Genomic DNA, 16,698 nt, shown 5'->3' with positions numbered 1-16,698 from the left:
ATTCCTTGCAAACAAAATATATTCCAGCTAACTGTGGGCAAATGTCATAGAAGGTAGTGATGAGTTTCTGCAGGTGGGAAGTCCATTACCATTTCACCACATGCAAATAAAGATGTCATCTCACAGCAACAATTTATTATGCAGTTTTTCCTTTATAGACATTGTTTATTTGCTAGGTTTGGAGTTACTGTTGCTGTTGCCTTGAGCCTCTGCAACATAACCTGAAACACAATCAATAACATTTGCAATTTGCATTTCTCTTGTTAATAAAATCTAATGTACATAGAACTGCTCTATGAAGAAACTGTTAGAGAGGTAAATAATGCAACCGTTTACATAGCTATGTTAGAGGTTAGCAATGAATAATCTAAAACACTGAACTGGCTTTCGGATACTTTGTTATGTATGAGAGAGCTCATAGAAATTGTCTGTATGTAACAGTAAGACACAACTAGAGCACTTTTCAGTAATGCTATGATACTGTGGTTTCTTTTCCCTTCCAGCGGAAACGTCTTGCATCGAATTATTTGAATAACCCTTTGTTCCTTTCAACAAGAGGTAAGCATATTTTTAGGTAGGTGAATATACTACTATTCTAATGACATGTTAAATATTTATTAGTAGGATGTCATTTGAATTACTACTAGGATAACATAGGGCATTACTCTGTGTAAGAACCCTGCACTTTTTAGTGTGGAGTGAATATAGATGGTTTTCCTGCAAAAACAATTAAAGGATAAAGCTAAAGGTCAAAACTGTGTAGAAATGCATCCAAAGTCTCTGCAACCAATGGTAAATCTGGTCTCTACCACTGTAAGCACCATGCAGTGAGAGGATTGATTCAAGAAGATAGTAATCCCAGCCCCAAGTACTTAAAAACATGTACTGAAAATTGGATCTAAATGTAATTGCTATTCTGGACTTCTCATTTGCTTCTTTTTGCCAGCTTTAAGAAACTGCTATCTACTTTTGAAGGCTAGAAATTTACCTTACCATTTGCCTTAAAAACAGTGGCCAAAACCCACAATTTTTCTCACTTCAAGAGCTGGAGAAATAAAACTAGATTTGATGGCCAAGATGCCTACCAATCTTGTACTTATGAGTACTTCAGATGCCGGAAGTTTCATGGTAAAGTCCTTGAAAATGAACAACTGAGAGGAGCCATTTGAGATGATGATTAGCTCATGTGAAGAAGCTCATTCCTGGAGAAATGTGCAATTTGTAGAGAAGGCAAAGTACTGAGAGGTGGGAGATGAAACAAAGAGAAAACTTGGTACAATTTAATTCTTCAGATGGGGCCCATATAGGATTTTAAAAGACAAAGCAAGAAACTTGAGCTGCATTTCAAAAGAGGAGAGAAAGCCAGCAGAGGAATTTTAGTATGTTCTTGCCCTTGTGTTGCCTTCATAACTCAGGTTTTACTGCGGTGCATTAGAGGTAAGGGAAGGCAGGCTTTTTTCTGATCCAATTATTAGTTCAGATTTTGAGCATTTACAGTAATAATTTCAATTAAGACTTCAGTTAAGACATCTTTTCTGGGGTTTTCTTGGTATACCTGTCAAGTGTCATGTTTAGAGCCACCTTTCTGGCCATGCCTTGAACTCCTGCACCATTAGGTCACCAACTGAAATGCTGAGGTGCTTCTCTACCTTCAAAATGTAATGTGCTACATGCAGACAATTGGCCTACTTACTATATGCCTCTAGTGCCTGGGGTCTCAGAGGAGAGAAGTTATTACACAGTAAGCAGCCACAATGACATGCCTCTTAGCAGGAGCCATGCTCATGTGAGCCCAAGTTGAAAGAATGTTATCCCTGTCTCAGTTTTATCTGTAAAATCAAAATTATTATTTGTCTTATCCTGGCACTTGATTTTCCCTTGTAAACATGCATCTGGAGAGAATGGCAATGTTAGCGCTGGGTGCCATTGTGCAAGATGAGGTGTAAGCTCTGAACTGAAGGCAATCACTGTTCCAGACAGCTTGAAATAACAGAGGTGTAGCTGTCTGCGCATAGTGGATAGCTGACTGCCCCTTCTGCTATAAAACACTCCTTTAAAAAATCCATCTTCAGTTTAATTGGACATATTTTAAAATGTCTAAAGCTTTACATCAAAAGTGAACTGAAAAGAGAAATAAACAAAAGAAAAAAATCCCTATGAAGTACAGGAAACAACTGTCATTTCCAGAAATGCAGAAGAGAACAATTCTTGTAAATTTTCAGCAAAATGTCAATTAATCGAGATTCATTTATCTGAAAATGTCTTACCTGAAATGAGGTCGCATCCCCTGACATACATCATTTGTAGAAAAGACTCTTCAATTACCAAGCCCTTGTTTGTCTGAATAACATTTATGTCCCCTGAGTAATCATGGTGTCATAGAACGAAGGATCTCTGTGTGTGTTTTTGAGTATATGAAGTGACATCTGTAAATTTTGTAGAACTCATTGCCAAAGGATGCTACAGTTGTTGGAAAAAGCTGACAAATTTATGGAAGAAGAATCCTTCTAAGGCTGTTGAATATAAAGGTGAAGATGTAAACTCCCAATTAGGGAAAGCCATAAACTGCTGTTCTGTCTCTGGGAGAATACCTCTGGAATAAAGCAATTTACGCTGTGCATGCCCAGTTCTTGCAATCTATGCTTGGGCAGCAGCAGTAGTATTGGATACTGTTAGCAAAGGACCTTGGTCTCTTGTAGCCTTTGGTCTAACTTAGGTGAAGCTATTCCTTTGTTCTTATGTTTCTGTTTTTATGTATGTGTGAGCACAGAGTGTATGTCTTCACCTGTACGTGTACAGCTTCCAGGCTGCTCAGTACATGTGAGTGCACACTGTGGCATCTGTGTTCCCAGTTGATCAGAGAGGGAGCTGAAAGAACTAAGGACAAAATACTAGTTTGGCTGTTACCATATCAATCCAAAGAAAGGCCATCAGCTGTTTGTCACTGAAACACCACATCAGTTCTCTTATGAGTCAGCAGCAACAATCACAAGCCGCTGCACTTTCCATAAAGCTATTAAAATTTTCTCAGATTTTATTTTTGGACTAAAGCATGATGAATTTCACAAATATTTTTATGAAAGACTTGGCCTGTTTTCCAGTGTGCTCCAGTGGTTGCTTTTCCTATCAGGCTGTGAATACAGTTCATACAAAGGTCAGAAAATCACAGGGATTTGGGTGGGACTAGCTTGATGATAAAGAGCTGGTGGTAACACAGATCTCACTCCCATAAGTGGCCAGGCATTTTGGCCACGAGTCAGCCAAACATTTATACAGGTTTAACAGTAAGTCAGTAGTACCATTTCTGTTTTCCAAGTTAAGCAACTGCTTAAGTGCCTTGCTGGTGCATGGCCAGGCAATTCATCACCCAGCAGGCTGAGATCCTTAAGGAAGGCTTCCAGATTGGTGACATGTGGAGAAGAGTTCCGCAGGAAACTTCTTGAAAATTTGAAATAGACTCTGTGCTTCCCATGCTGTGGCTTTTTCGTATCAGACATTTGGATGCTGGATGTGATGTAAATTTGAAAATCTCAATTTGAAAAAATACTTACTGGTGCTGAATTTTGACAATGCCCTGATCTCCCATGTCTCAGCTTGACTAAAATCCTTTCCTTCCCATAGCTGAGAACTAGCATTCATTTCAGCAATGTATTTCCCACTAATCTTATCTCTGCCCTTTTTCCATATGCTAGCAAATGAGGATCCATTCTGGAAGGTAGGTGTAGCAAAATTTGTGTATTACAAGTGTCTTTCTTCATCACTGTGTAATTCAGTGCTTTCTTCTGATTACTATAGTCTCCATCAAGGTACAGGATTGCAGTATTCTCTTTGCCTTTCATACTATTTTGTGAAACATTCCCCACTTGACTAAATCTTTAAGCCTCTGAGTTAGAATTTCAGAGGCAGGATCTCGTGGGCTTGCATGAGGAAGGCTGGAGTTCAATCCCTTTGTAGAATCCCCCCAGAGAAATTGCTAGTCCAGATCTGTGCTTTTACTGACCATTTTAAGAAAAAATGAGTGGCCATTGTATGATGTATAAATTAAATCTTTTAATATTGAGTTTAAATTTTTTTAGTAGATAATTTTAAAATAGTAGAATTTTGGAGAGCTGTTTTTTTGACAGGACTGATTTAGAATTCAGGATGTAAGTCTGACTAAAATTATCACGAAACATTATAAATAATATCCCTAAAAATGAAAAAAATATGCTTTTGGAATTAACAAAGGCGCATCATTATTATTCTTCCTTCTGGAAAGGTACTAGGAAAAATTAGATTTTTTTATATAATGATTCACTAACCACGAGAGTTTCAAAATCAGCCTCTCCTTTATTAAAATGCACTTAATTATACAAAGAGTAATTAACGTTGCCGCCACATTAGCATAGCAATTTACTACACGACACTGTAACTTTGTTGATGAGTCTTAGTTCATGTTATATATTGCTTCAGACAAAGTGTTAATCAGTCTTGTTGGAGAAAGGTTGTCATATTCTGAACAGAAAACAACAGGGAGAATAGAGGGCTGGAGGAGCCCTCTAGAGGAGTTCATAAAAGAAGGGTACATAGGAAAAGGCTGTTCTCAAGCACACTATTTTCCTAGCTGCTTTTCGAGGCACTGTGCATAAAACACGGAACTGTGCTTTTTCCCCAGAAACTTTTGCTTGCTTGCTTCCTTCTGCTTTGGACTTGAAGGACAAGTGATCCACACTTTGACCCATGCTTCAGAACAGAGCTACACATGGTGATATATGAGTCAGTTACACATTATCAAGAACAAATGAAGTAGTTCCTACACTACAAGCTGGCTATATTAATTGATTCTCTGCTCTGTTTGATAATTTGATTCTTATTTTTATATCTGTTTTAATGTATGGAACTTGCTTTTGTCACTTTTGTTTGTATTTGTTGCTTTCGTACACCATTATTTCTCTTGCCTTCTACAGCAGCCAGGGTGTTTCTGACGTCTTTGAATGAGTATGGCTGCTGTAGTAGTGGCTGCGAGAGCTGCCCAGGGAGAAGTACCTGGTGGATTGACTTGACCCACGCCATCCTTCCTTTTCTTTTGCAGAATGAGATCCACCATGATGAATACTGCACTGCTTGCAAGCGTGGCATTAACTTGCAGCCCTGTGGCACATGTCCCAGGGCGTATCACCTCAACTGCTTGGACCCACCCCTCAAAACTGCCCCCAAGGGGGTCTGGGTCTGTCCAAAGTGCCAACAGAAGGTAAGTGCATGGGGCACAGCACACCAAGAAGAGAAAATAGGAGAAACCTCGAATTTGTGTACCACAAAAGTAAACTAGCCTACATCGCAGTTTCAGGGACCGCATTAGTTAGAGTAATACTGAGGGAGTTTTAGTACAGTTTGCAGCATTTATTTCTGGTATTTTTATTGTACCAGACTTAAAACATATAGTGAGTGCCTAGATTCACCATATTCACATCTGCTGAGGTTTGTCCTGGAAAAAGATTAAAAATGTCTCTTCCTTTTCTTTGTTTCTCTTCTTTACCAGAAAGCAAACAGCACATACGTTACAAAACAAATAATGTAAACACTATAGGCGAGGGAGACAGTGCAAGAAGCAGAAGCTTCACCAGTAGATCTGAAAGCTATAAGGAGAGCACATCGTGTTCTTTAAATCATGTTTATTATATGATGGTTATTGATCGTAACTATGACCAGAAATGCTAATTTATCTAGTAGCTATGAATAACACTGATTGCAGGAAGAGTAAAATAATTACTAAAACAGTACAGTGTCACTAAATTGTAGAGCGGGGGCTTAGATTTTGTGCCTTAGGTTTCTTTGTGTTTTGCACTGGGATTACTGTTACTCTCTTTGGAAAATATCAAGGGGACATTGTAGTATGAAGCTGTAGAGAACAGAGCAGTCCTGTATTAGATCTACACAGTCATGTTTTCATCTGAGCCCCCAACCTCTCCCACAATACTCCTGACAGCATGGAGTTCTGCTAATCGGGGGCTGAGAAATGTTTTCTGGTCATGGCAACAAGAAGCAGAGGCTTTGTTACCCTCTTCAGTACTGGTTGATCAGTTTAGAGATGTGAAAAGGAGTAAGTCTCAATGGAGACTGCTACTCAAGTTACTGCCTCGTTACTTTTCATCTTGTGAATTCTGAGACATGAACTGTAGAGCTGGTCCTGCAGACCTGTGAGGATGAAGGAAGAAAAATTTTAATGTGTGCCTTTGTAAAGTCCTAAGTTTTTGTTGTTTCCTGGGCTTATAGGTGTTAAAGAAAGACGACAATGTGCCGTGGACTGGAACTTTGGCTATTGTTCACTCCTATGTCACTCACAAAACAGGTAGGGATTGATATGGCTTTTGAGAAGGGATTCTCTGCTTATGATGATTGATACCATTTGAATCCTTCATGGCACCGATATTAAAGCAGCGTTGTAATGCAACCAGTGCTCCGTAAGGAGCCATGGCTGAGAACAGCAGGTGGCTTTCTCTTGCCTTCTCTCTCTCTGCTCCTTCTCTATCTTCTCTCTTTGAGCAATCTGAGATTGATCTCTGAGGAATTTAACTCAGGGAAATTTCACTCAGGCTGCATGAAAGTGGTGCCTTCCTGGTAAAAGGGCTGAAAATGGGAGTTTTAGGCACAATCTTATCAGACCAGGAGGCAGAAAGACAGGAACAGGCTAGGGAGGGAAATACAATTGGATGTGCAGCACACTGCAAGACTAATATCTCAGATATTGTAGTAATACCAGTCTCTGATTATTTTTGTGTTATTTGGTATCAAAGTCATTAGTATCAAATGGTGTATGATTGTACATTGACGATTACTCATTTTGTTCCCTTTTACACTCTTACAATGGGCCGTTTAGGGCATCTCAGTGTATTTGGGAGGAGCTTTGCAGAAGTCTGGCACTGTTATGGTCTGTGCTTTTCACCCAGAGTCACTGAACCTGAACCATTCCAGGTGGCTGACCTGTTCCAAAATAACATTCACCTTTTTCTTGGAGACTTCTGGGCCATATGGTGGTCCAAGCATTAATTCTGGTTCATCTCAAAAGCACATTGTAGCTTTTGGATCGTCCTGTGTGCTAGCCCTCGACACAGGCACATCCATGCAAACAGAAACTCCAGGTTTATTCAGCTGTACCTGCAAACCAAAGGCTACTGAGATCAGAAACTCACATTTCAAAATATTTGCTTGGTATTGTCAAGCACACAGTTTTGCTATATCACCTTTTCTTAACTTCTACATCCTTAATGTTATTGTTCCAGTCAAAGAAGAAGAGAAACGAAAGTTATTAAAGAGAAGCAGCGAGCTGAAGAGTGAGCATAGACAGTTAGAAGAAAAAGATCGACTTCTCAACAGTGCAGTGAAGGTAGGACTCCTGACTGGGGACGCAGTCTCCTGCAGAGACGTTTATAAAGACCTTATGCTTGAAAAACTGATATTTTTGTGACTAGGAGATTGATTATGCTCCCAAGCTACAAAAGTTCAAGCGTGTGTGTTCTTCTGTCTGAGGAAGAACGTGGACTTCCTTTATACACAAAAGCAAGATCTTGAGTGGCCTGAGGAGGAGAAATCACCAGCAACTGAATTCCTGTTTTAGACATAAAAACACAAAACAGGTGTACCTGCCTTCCTTGTGGTGCTGCACACAGCACTGATCTGTCTGATGACATTAAGACATTTCCATCCCCCAGATGAAAAAATCAGTGTGTGATCCAGCAGTAGCTGCTTGTCCATCAGCTCAGCTCCAAAACTCCTGAGATCAGGTAGAAATAGTGATTCTTATTCATCTTAGAGTCTGAATGGTGTAACAACCTCTCCATGAGTGAAAATGGATTCACAACCATTTTCTCTGTGATTTCATTTGAAATTTAATGTTGGCTGGCAATGTCTCCCATATGTACTGTGCTATAAAGACCAGTGTCTGGCAGTAATAACAGGCCTAATCCCTGTCCTCCATGGGTAAAGGAGCTTATTTGGTGCTAGCTCACCTCACGCCCACTCTTAAAGGGTAGCTGTTAGTTTGTGTGGCAGGCTCAATAAATATTTGAAAGTTCTTTACCCTGGAAGAATCAAAGTGGCAGCTGCAGGAGTGATTGGTCACTACTTGTTTTACCTCTGCAGTTATCCAGAGGAAGCATGCTAAAATATTTATCACATTTAAAATAGAGTGGAAGGAAAAGCAATAACTTATTAAAAGACATCACAGTGGGGAATATTCCCTCTAAGTGTGCATAGCCACCATCAGCAGTAATGAAAACAAACATATGCATGAAGAAGTGACTAGAGTATGAAGTATCTTCAGCGATTAGGAGAGTGCAATGGCATGAAATGTTCGTGTCGTGTTCAAGAAAGGCATTTGGGTTTCAGTTATCGGGTTTATGTCAGTACTGTCAAAGTCAAAAGATTTCTTCTCAAGCAAAATTGGGTTCTTTCAGTGGGAAAGAATCTTTTTTAAATGGCAAAATCAGCTGATGATTATATTTACTGGTGATATGTCCACTTGAAAGGAGAAAAGCAATTAAAGGTGTTGCAGTGCAGAGTAATTTCATTCCTGACATTTTTCTTAACAGAGATTTACATTAAAGAGAGAAGTTGTAAACATATCCCAGGTGAAATGGTATTATTTATTCAAAGCAGAATGTGGTGTATCTTTCACCTGAGATTTCACTTGGCTAACCCAATCATTGAGCAGCTCTACCCAGTGTCTTTTTGAACAACTTGACTTTCAAGTGAGCATTTCTCACTTCCCCTGAGCTGTAGGCTCCCACACCCCAGGAAGCCAAAGAGGAGGAGTCTGCAGATGAGTCACTGGTTCTGCGAGGTCTCTGAGACCAATGGGAGAAGGAAACCAGGAGGAGTCAGGTGTTAGAGGCCACCATTCCCCTTCCATCTAGCAGACAGGCTCAGGTGTTTGGTCAATCACTTAGTCCTCTACAGGCTAGGTGATGTGCAGTGGATGGGATGGCAGCTGCAGCAGTACAGAGCTGAGGAGAGGAGGGAGGTTTGCTAATTCTTCCTTACTCCCTCTTAGAGAAGAGCGAGATTTGAAATGTTTTTGTTTAGCTCCTGCTCTCATTCTCATTTTCATGTAGGTTTACATGAAATATTTCAAGTGATGGTGGGGTACAGTTTGGTCACCTTGCAGGTAAAAGATTTTTTTGTTGTGGTACAACAGTCATGTCTTAGATTAAGTTTTCTGCCAAACAAACATTGACATAATGTTTGAAGAGAACAACTTATCTTCACAGTACTGGCTCCCTAATATCTGTAGCAGATACAGGATGCATGATGGTGATGTTTGCTTAGGGACTTTATCAGTGCCCTAAGACTTAGAGACCCCAGCACTTCCAGTAACACAGCTAGTGGTGTTCCCCAGAAGTCAGTACTGGCTATGGTCTCATTTATCATCTTCATTTGAATCTTCATCTTCATCTCCTGCATAAAGGGAAAGAGAGTGCCCTCAGCAAGTTTGCTAATGAAATTAAGCTAGGATGATTGGCTGACACACCAGAAGGCTGTGCTGCCATTCAGCGAGACCTGGACAGGCTGGGGAACTGAGCAGAGAGAAACTGGATGAGGTTCAACAAGGGCAAATGTAGGGTCCTACACCTGGGGAGCAATAACCACATGCATCAGAACAGGTTAGGTGGTGACTTGCTGGAAAGGAGCTCTGCAGAGAAGGACCTGGGTGTCCTGGTGGACAACAGGTAGACCATGAGCCAGCAGTGTGCCCTTGTGGCCAAGAGGCCAATGGCATCCTGGGATGCATTAAAAAAGGTGTGGCCAGCAGGTCAAGGGAGGTTCTCCTCCCTCTTTACTCTGCCGTGGTGAGGCTACATCTGGAGTACTGTGTCCTGTTCTGGGCTCCTCAGTTCAAGAAAGACTGAGATTGTCCGGAGAAGGGCCACAAAGATGATGAGGAGTCTGGAGCCCCTTCTCTCCCTTGTGAGAAAAGACTGAGTCTGTTCAGCCTGGAGAATAGAAGATTGAGAGGGGTTCTTATCAACACATAAAAATATCAAATGGGCAAGGGTCAAATGGATGGGGCCAGGCTCTTTTTGGTGGTGCCCAGTGACAGAAAGAAGGGCAATGGGCACAAACTGGAACACAGGAAGTTCCATACAAACATGAGGGAAAGCTTCTTTTCTTTGAGGGTGACAGAGCACTGGAACAGGCTGCCCAGAGAGGTTGTGGAGCTTCCTTCTTTGAAGATATTCAAAATCCACCTAGACGCTTTCCTGTGTAACCTACTGTAGGGAACCTGCTTTAGAAGAGTGTTGGAACTGATGATTTCCAGAGGTTCCTTCCAACCCCTATGACTCTAATTCTGTGAATCCCGTGCCGGTGATATCTCTGAATGCAGGAAGCTTGATACAGGATGCAGTCAGAAATGTCCGCTGAATGCATGTGGACATGGATGAGGGCTGTTACCTCAGACAGCTGCTGCTATGGCTGCAGTGTGTGTGACTACCCTGTTCGTTTCGCTTTTGCTATCCTCACAGGAGAATATACTTCATTTGAGAAGGACGTGCACTTGAGACACAAAAGGACGTTCGGAGAGATGTTTGACACCAATCTGAATGCATTCTCAGCCTTCCCTTCTCTCTCTTTGTTTGACAGAAATGCTTAGAGCTAAAAAGCAGCCTGTTAGCCCAGCAGAAGGGGACTCAGTCATCACTGGAACGTCTCCGAACCCTCATTAGACTGATACAAAATGAGCAGATGATTCAGGTTACCATGACGACCACCACCACCTCGTCCCTTCTCACCATGCCCTGGATCAAGCCTTCCTCGGCCTCCGCTGCCATGCACCAGGCCTTGCAGCACTCGCAGGGCCACAACTGACCGGGCCGCAATGGGACAGCCACGGAAGGGGGACAGACTTTGCACCCAGGCACGAGGAGAGAGGGGACAGATGCAGAAGAGAGAAGGAGCGGTCTCGGGGTTTGTACACACTGGAACTTGCAGGCCCATTTGTCCCACTTGTAGTCGCTGTGGCGGCAGCTTCCCAGGGAGCGCAGCGCAGTGCAGTGTTGTTTGCCGAGACCTTCAGTGCTTATGAGATTTTTTTTGTTATGTTGGCCTTAATGTACTTATGGCAGGATGAGCAGGAAGAGTTATGGCCGATAGAAAGGAAGTGGAATATCCTTTTAGTGGGGAGCAGGCAGTTTTGCAGTTCTGCTTTAAGGGGGGAAATTAAAATGCAAAGAGTTAGTGAGCTAGTGGGTACGTAGTTGGGCTGAGAGCTGTTTGTGGGAGGGAAACCGGTGACATCAAAGGAAACTGAGCTACTTAGGACCTGACATGGATTCTTTATTAGTGGAACAAGGTCGGCCCTATTGACTTGGGCGAGCTGAAGCTGGGGCTGCTTTGACCAGAATGGACACTCACAGAGCCTTCGAAACAAAAGATCCTTTTTTTCAGTATTATTAAAGTTGAGAATTGCAGATATTTAAATAAAGAAACTGTATGAAGTTAGCATTTCTAGTAAAATATTGAAGTATTTTCATGCTGATGCTTCTGTATATGCGTTCTGAAGTATTTAAAGTATGACTGTAAAACTCCTTACTTTTTTGCAGGTCCTTTTTACTTATTTTGCTATTGGTGTATTTTTCTCATGGAGTTTTTGTGCAAGATTTAGCATAAACCATAATAGTGGATATCTTTGGCAGATTGGGTTTCATTTTTTAAAGAGATTATTTTGGGGTTTTTCTTTTTTTGTTAGTATTTGATTTTTTTTTTTAAGAAAAAAGCAAATAAATATTCTGCTTTTTGTTTCTTACCAGTACAGAGAAAATGCCAAAAAGATAACTTCACATTTTTGTACTGCGTTTTTATTGTTAAAAATATGTACTTTTTTTAATTTTTATTATTTTCTTTTTGCTTGCAGAACTATCTGCCAAAATGGTACAGGAAAAAAAACTGCCTCATGGGGTTGTTTCTCGTCCTGAGTAATATCAAGAGCTTTCGGGGAGGGATGGGCTGTGGCAAATTATAAGAGTTTGTTGGTTGATTTTTTTTCCTCATTTTTTGGAAACTTGACTCCTATTTAAGGTTCTGTTGGCTCTTAGCACACTGGGAAGTGCGTGGCTTTGGCCTGAGCAAGCCCTCGCACGCCTGCTGTTTCACCTGTAGTCTTCCTGACCCCACGGGTCCACCCGTCTTCCCCAGCCTCGTGCTGGACGGGGAGTGAGACGGGCACCCGGTTGTCTCAGCATCACCCCCACCAGCTGCCATCGCCTCTGTTGCTTAGGAGTTCTTCATCAATTAGCACAGCAGGTACTTGAGGAAAGCAAGAAGCCACCAGAGCACGGCACAAGGCTAGTCTCTCACATCAGCATATCACATGGTGCCGCATATCTTTTTTATTTTTAGAAAAACAAAAAAAACCCACAGACGAGGGACTGGCTTTTTCCATCGCCCATCAGTAGGCAGCACATGGTCCCTTCAACCATTTTCACAACTCCGGGAGAAACTGTGCAGTACTATACAAATCTATTTTAATACACAACACTCGGTTGAACAAGATTTTTATATTCTTTTATTGATGAACAAAGTGAACTAAGTAAAACACAATTGTTATACATTGGTTATTGTATGCCTATTATGCATTCTAATGTGGCTTGCAATGTAAATGTTTTCAGGTTTAATGATTTTTTTTCCTTCTCAGACAAATTAAAAAAATGAGAAGTGTGAAAGGTTGAGTATGCGAAGAATTTCTGAAGAAGCGTCTTGGACTGTTAAAAGTAGTTATTTTGAAAAGGGGACTGTCCAGTGGATAGTGTGCATAGAAAAAAAGTGTTTGTCTTAAATATGCCAATGTAGTTTTACTTCTTTATGATGCATTAAACTTGATTGACAATTTAATAGTCGATGTGCTTCATTGTTGATTTTCCCATCCCTGGTGCACGTGGCAGGCAGCGCAGCACAGCCATTGTTCCTTGCAGGTTGCTGGAAGTAGACATGCTGCAGACCAAGGACATGTCACAGCTCTAATGGCAGCTTGGCAGCTTTGGGCTTAGACCTGTGCTTTCAGAGCGAATGCTTGGATAGGAGAAGCAAGCCCATTCTGCCAAGCCGTTTCTAAATCCCTGTGTAAATACAGTAATTGAACAATGAAGATTAGGTCCCTTGCAGGAGTTGTCTGGCTTCTGGCTGATGAAAGGGGCAGCATTTCAACAAAACAAACAAAATTAAAGCAAGCCAATGTTAAAATCCCATGAAACCCACCATGGTGGATAATGCTTACATGGAGCAGGAGGGACAGCACTGACACTTGCACCTGATACGTAGGGTTGGGTTTTACAATAGGAGGGTTTTTTTGCGTGGTTGTTTCACAGTGTGTTTGGCTTTTTCTCCCTACTTTTCACTTGCTGGCAGTGTGTCACATGAATTTCAGGCTGTACTTAGCAAGAGGGTTTGAGAATTCCTTCTTTGCTTTGCAGCTAGGCTCCCCCCTCCCTCCTATCTTCTGCAACCTGAAGGGCAGCCTCATTTTCCCTAATGTTGCTTCTGATTCTAGAAGAAACCTCTCCCACATCAGCAATACCAAATGCCATTCATAATCACCATCATCATCATCATCCTGACACCATCTTAACCCATAAACCCTGCACTGTGCTATAGGACAGGAGCCAAATACAGAGCTCTGTGTGTTGCCTTAATAATTAATATGGTGTCAAAGACTTGTAGGCTAATGCCAGCCTTTAGTGTTTGAGAGTAATTTAAGTTAAGGTTTTGGGGGAGTGCTGATGGCTGCCATGCTCCTTGCTGTGGCCCTGGACTCCAGGTTTGACAAGAATTGGGAGCTGTGGGGTTCCCACTCTCTCCTTCTGAGTGCAAGTTATTTCTGAAGATACACCGCACTTCAAAGCTCCAGAGCTCTTTATTTTAACATGACAGACTGTTTTCTGTGCCTGGGACCTTTTCACATGCTATTAGTTATCTCGTGGAGAAGCTGCTCTGCAAATAGCTGTTGGAATGAAACATGTTGTTGCTGAGCTTGTCACTTTCATATTTGCACCTCTTCAAATGTAATTTTGCCCACTCTTCCCTCTCTCACTGCTGCCCCTTCCTCAGAAATGGAAGGAAAAGGAACTCTTGGGAAGCAGCACAGAGCAGTACTAGTCCTTCCTGGAGAGCAGAATTGTGAGCACCAGCAATTTTAGGCCATGCCAGGATGTTTTCAGGCTTTGTCATTGTAGGAGAAGCCACTGTATACCTGGATGCCCTAGACCCTCAAAAATTATGGAGCAAAGTCACAAAGCCACATTTTTGTTATATTTATGCAACAGTCAGTGTTAGCATGTTTTGTGCCCTAGATTTAACAGAAGTGTCAGGCCAGCTAGTGACTTGGCTTCTGTTATTAGGCCTGCACTTGATGATGACAGAGCCAACTCCATAACAGCTATATAGGAGTACATTCTGCATAGGAATTAGTCCTACGTAGTTTATTCTACATATTGACGTATCATTGCACGCTGGCTTCCCAGCAGTTTGATGGCCTATTAGTAACACTTAAACTTCTAGAAGGGTGCATTATAGGCTGATGCATACTTTTTGTTCTGTCTTTGGCAGGTCCTCTGTAGTTAAAGTGAGATGTTATGCTGAAGTGAGTGGCAACAGCCACATCAGATGAAACTCTGCTCACTTTAATCAGATTTTGCCAACTGCAGCTTATTTTGCTTAGAAAATGAAGCCTGGCTCCCAAGATCAATCACTAGCATCTGACTGGTGCAAACAGGAATTGCCAGCCTCTGCTTCTGTAAGCCACTTTCAAGTTCATCACGGTGCATATCATTAAAGCAAAAGTTTTTGTTTTTTTTCCCCTCCCTTAAAAAGGCAAACAAAAAATTAAATTGTCAAGATGAAAAAAAGTACTACAAAGCGTACACGGGCATGTAGTGATGCTAGCCAGGAAGAAGAAAGCAAAAAGCTGCCACTGCTCTTTGAAGTCATCGTTTGCATTTGTACGGCAGCTTGCAGATGACTTCTGTGCTGTTTAAACGCAGCAGAAATGCTACACCCCAACCTCTGATTATCAGCCTTGTTCATTAAGCATTTACCACAGAAATTTTAATTCACTTTTGCATTTAATCTCTAGGACGGAGATGTGGCAGTAGCGTTTTCCCTTCAATATCCATGCAGGAAAAGGACTGACTGCTGCCAGCAGTCCGGTTGCTGTTGATTAAGCAATCTGCTGAGCTCTGAGCTTTGACATGACCATGACAGTGTTCGTGCTTCATCCACTTGGTGTGGAGACAGTACTATCTCATTTGTTCTTGTGCCGCTGTTGCCTGCCAGGGTGCCAGGCTGGAATCGTGGCCAAGGCACTGCCCTGAAAATCAGTGCCTCACATGGCTTTGTTACTTTCCATTTGAGGAGTCCTGCAGCAATCGTTTCACCAGTGAGCCCAACGGATCATAACAAATTACATCTGTCCCTCCCTCTGCCTATGCGCACTGCAGTACTGAAACCCTGGGCTGTGGCTTAAGCTGTATCTGCTTGAGAAGAAAGGGCTGTGCCACAACCAGATACAGGACTGAGCATCCCTCACCTGGCAGCTGCACATCCCCACATGCTGCACTTCTGTTGGCTGTATCTCCCTCCTGGGGCCATTCCTGCTTCATTTGGATAGAGAAACCTCATTGCTTTGTCTGAGCCAAAAGAAAATAAACACATGGGTGGTGGCAACAAACTGAGAACAACCAAGGCCTGGTTTGAATATGGTGTTGTTTAAAGTGTATGTGTGTAACTCACAGAAATTTTCTCATTGTTTGAAATTGCCTTATAAATAAATGTGTTGAGCCACTGGCTGCATGCTACACTGTTCTCTTCTTTTTTTGATTGTTTCTTAACTGCAAAAAATGATCTGAAAGGGTCCCAACTCACAGCCAGCTTCATCTTCAGGTGCCACCTGGGCCGTCACTGCATCACTGTTGCATCCCATCCTTAAAACATGAAGGGGCACAGTTTTTAGATGCAAACTTGTTGAGGGAATTGAATTACTCAGCTTCACTGTGGCTTGAGAGGTTCCATGCCTTGGATGTAAACGTCCCATGGCAACTGGGCAGCACAGCCCTGCTGACAGCTGAAGGCTGGACCTCATTCCTGAGCTGGGATGTGTCCAGGAAACGGACGGATGCATCAGGGGCCAGCCATAAGAGTCCTAGGAGTTCAGGAGCTAAATACTGTGCATTTGATGCAGGATGCTACTAAGCATGTTTAAGACAGCCTGCCAAGAGCTTTTGCTTGCATTGGTACATTTGTATTTTACCTGTGATGGCCTTATTGACATCCTCATGATGAGGGAAGGGAATCGTTAATGCTTTCCCATTTGGTACTTTGAATATGCTTTGGAAGTGCTTCCAACAAGTATAATTCTTCACTTCTAATGATTACTACATTTGTAAAGTTCCACCTTTCAGTTGGACTTGAGTGCAACCCAGGACCTCAGTGTCACACTGACATCAGGAAGCTTTCCTAAAATGAACCATTCTCACCACAGGTCCTGAGGTGTTCCCCAGTCTGACTGCCCAGCCCACAGCAGACACGGAGAACTACATCAGGCTCTGAAAGCATGACAGTCACTGTCTGTCGCTGAAGTGGAAAGGAAAGGAAAGGAAAGGAAAGGAAAGGAAAGGAAAGGAAAGGAAAGGAAAGGAAAGGAAAGGAAAGGAAAGGAAAGGAAAGGAAAGGAAA

At 42.0% G+C, this 16,698-nt stretch overlaps 1 protein-coding gene across 1 annotated transcript in view; it reads left to right on the top strand.

The window, feature by feature from the left end:
- PHF21B (PHD finger protein 21B) overlaps positions 1-14,566 on the top strand; it is a 65,341-nt gene extending 50,775 nt beyond the window's left edge. Inside the window, exons 7-12 of the mRNA XM_021392942.1 lie at positions 504-558; positions 3,693-3,715; positions 5,072-5,230; positions 6,253-6,328; positions 7,260-7,363; positions 10,618-14,566. Coding sequence (XP_021248617.1) covers positions 504-558; positions 3,693-3,715; positions 5,072-5,230; positions 6,253-6,328; positions 7,260-7,363; positions 10,618-10,842 — 642 coding nt within the window. The 3' untranslated portion in view covers positions 10,843-14,566. The remainder of the gene's footprint in view (positions 1-503; positions 559-3,692; positions 3,716-5,071; positions 5,231-6,252; positions 6,329-7,259; positions 7,364-10,617) is intronic.

The sequence above is a fragment of the Numida meleagris genome, chromosome 1, assembly GCF_002078875.1.
Source record: "Numida meleagris isolate 19003 breed g44 Domestic line chromosome 1, NumMel1.0, whole genome shotgun sequence".
In the NCBI taxonomy this organism is placed as follows: Eukaryota; Metazoa; Chordata; class Aves; order Galliformes; family Numididae; genus Numida; species Numida meleagris.
The sequence above is the reverse complement of the archived record's forward strand: the minus strand, read 5'-3'. Positions and strand labels throughout refer to the sequence as shown.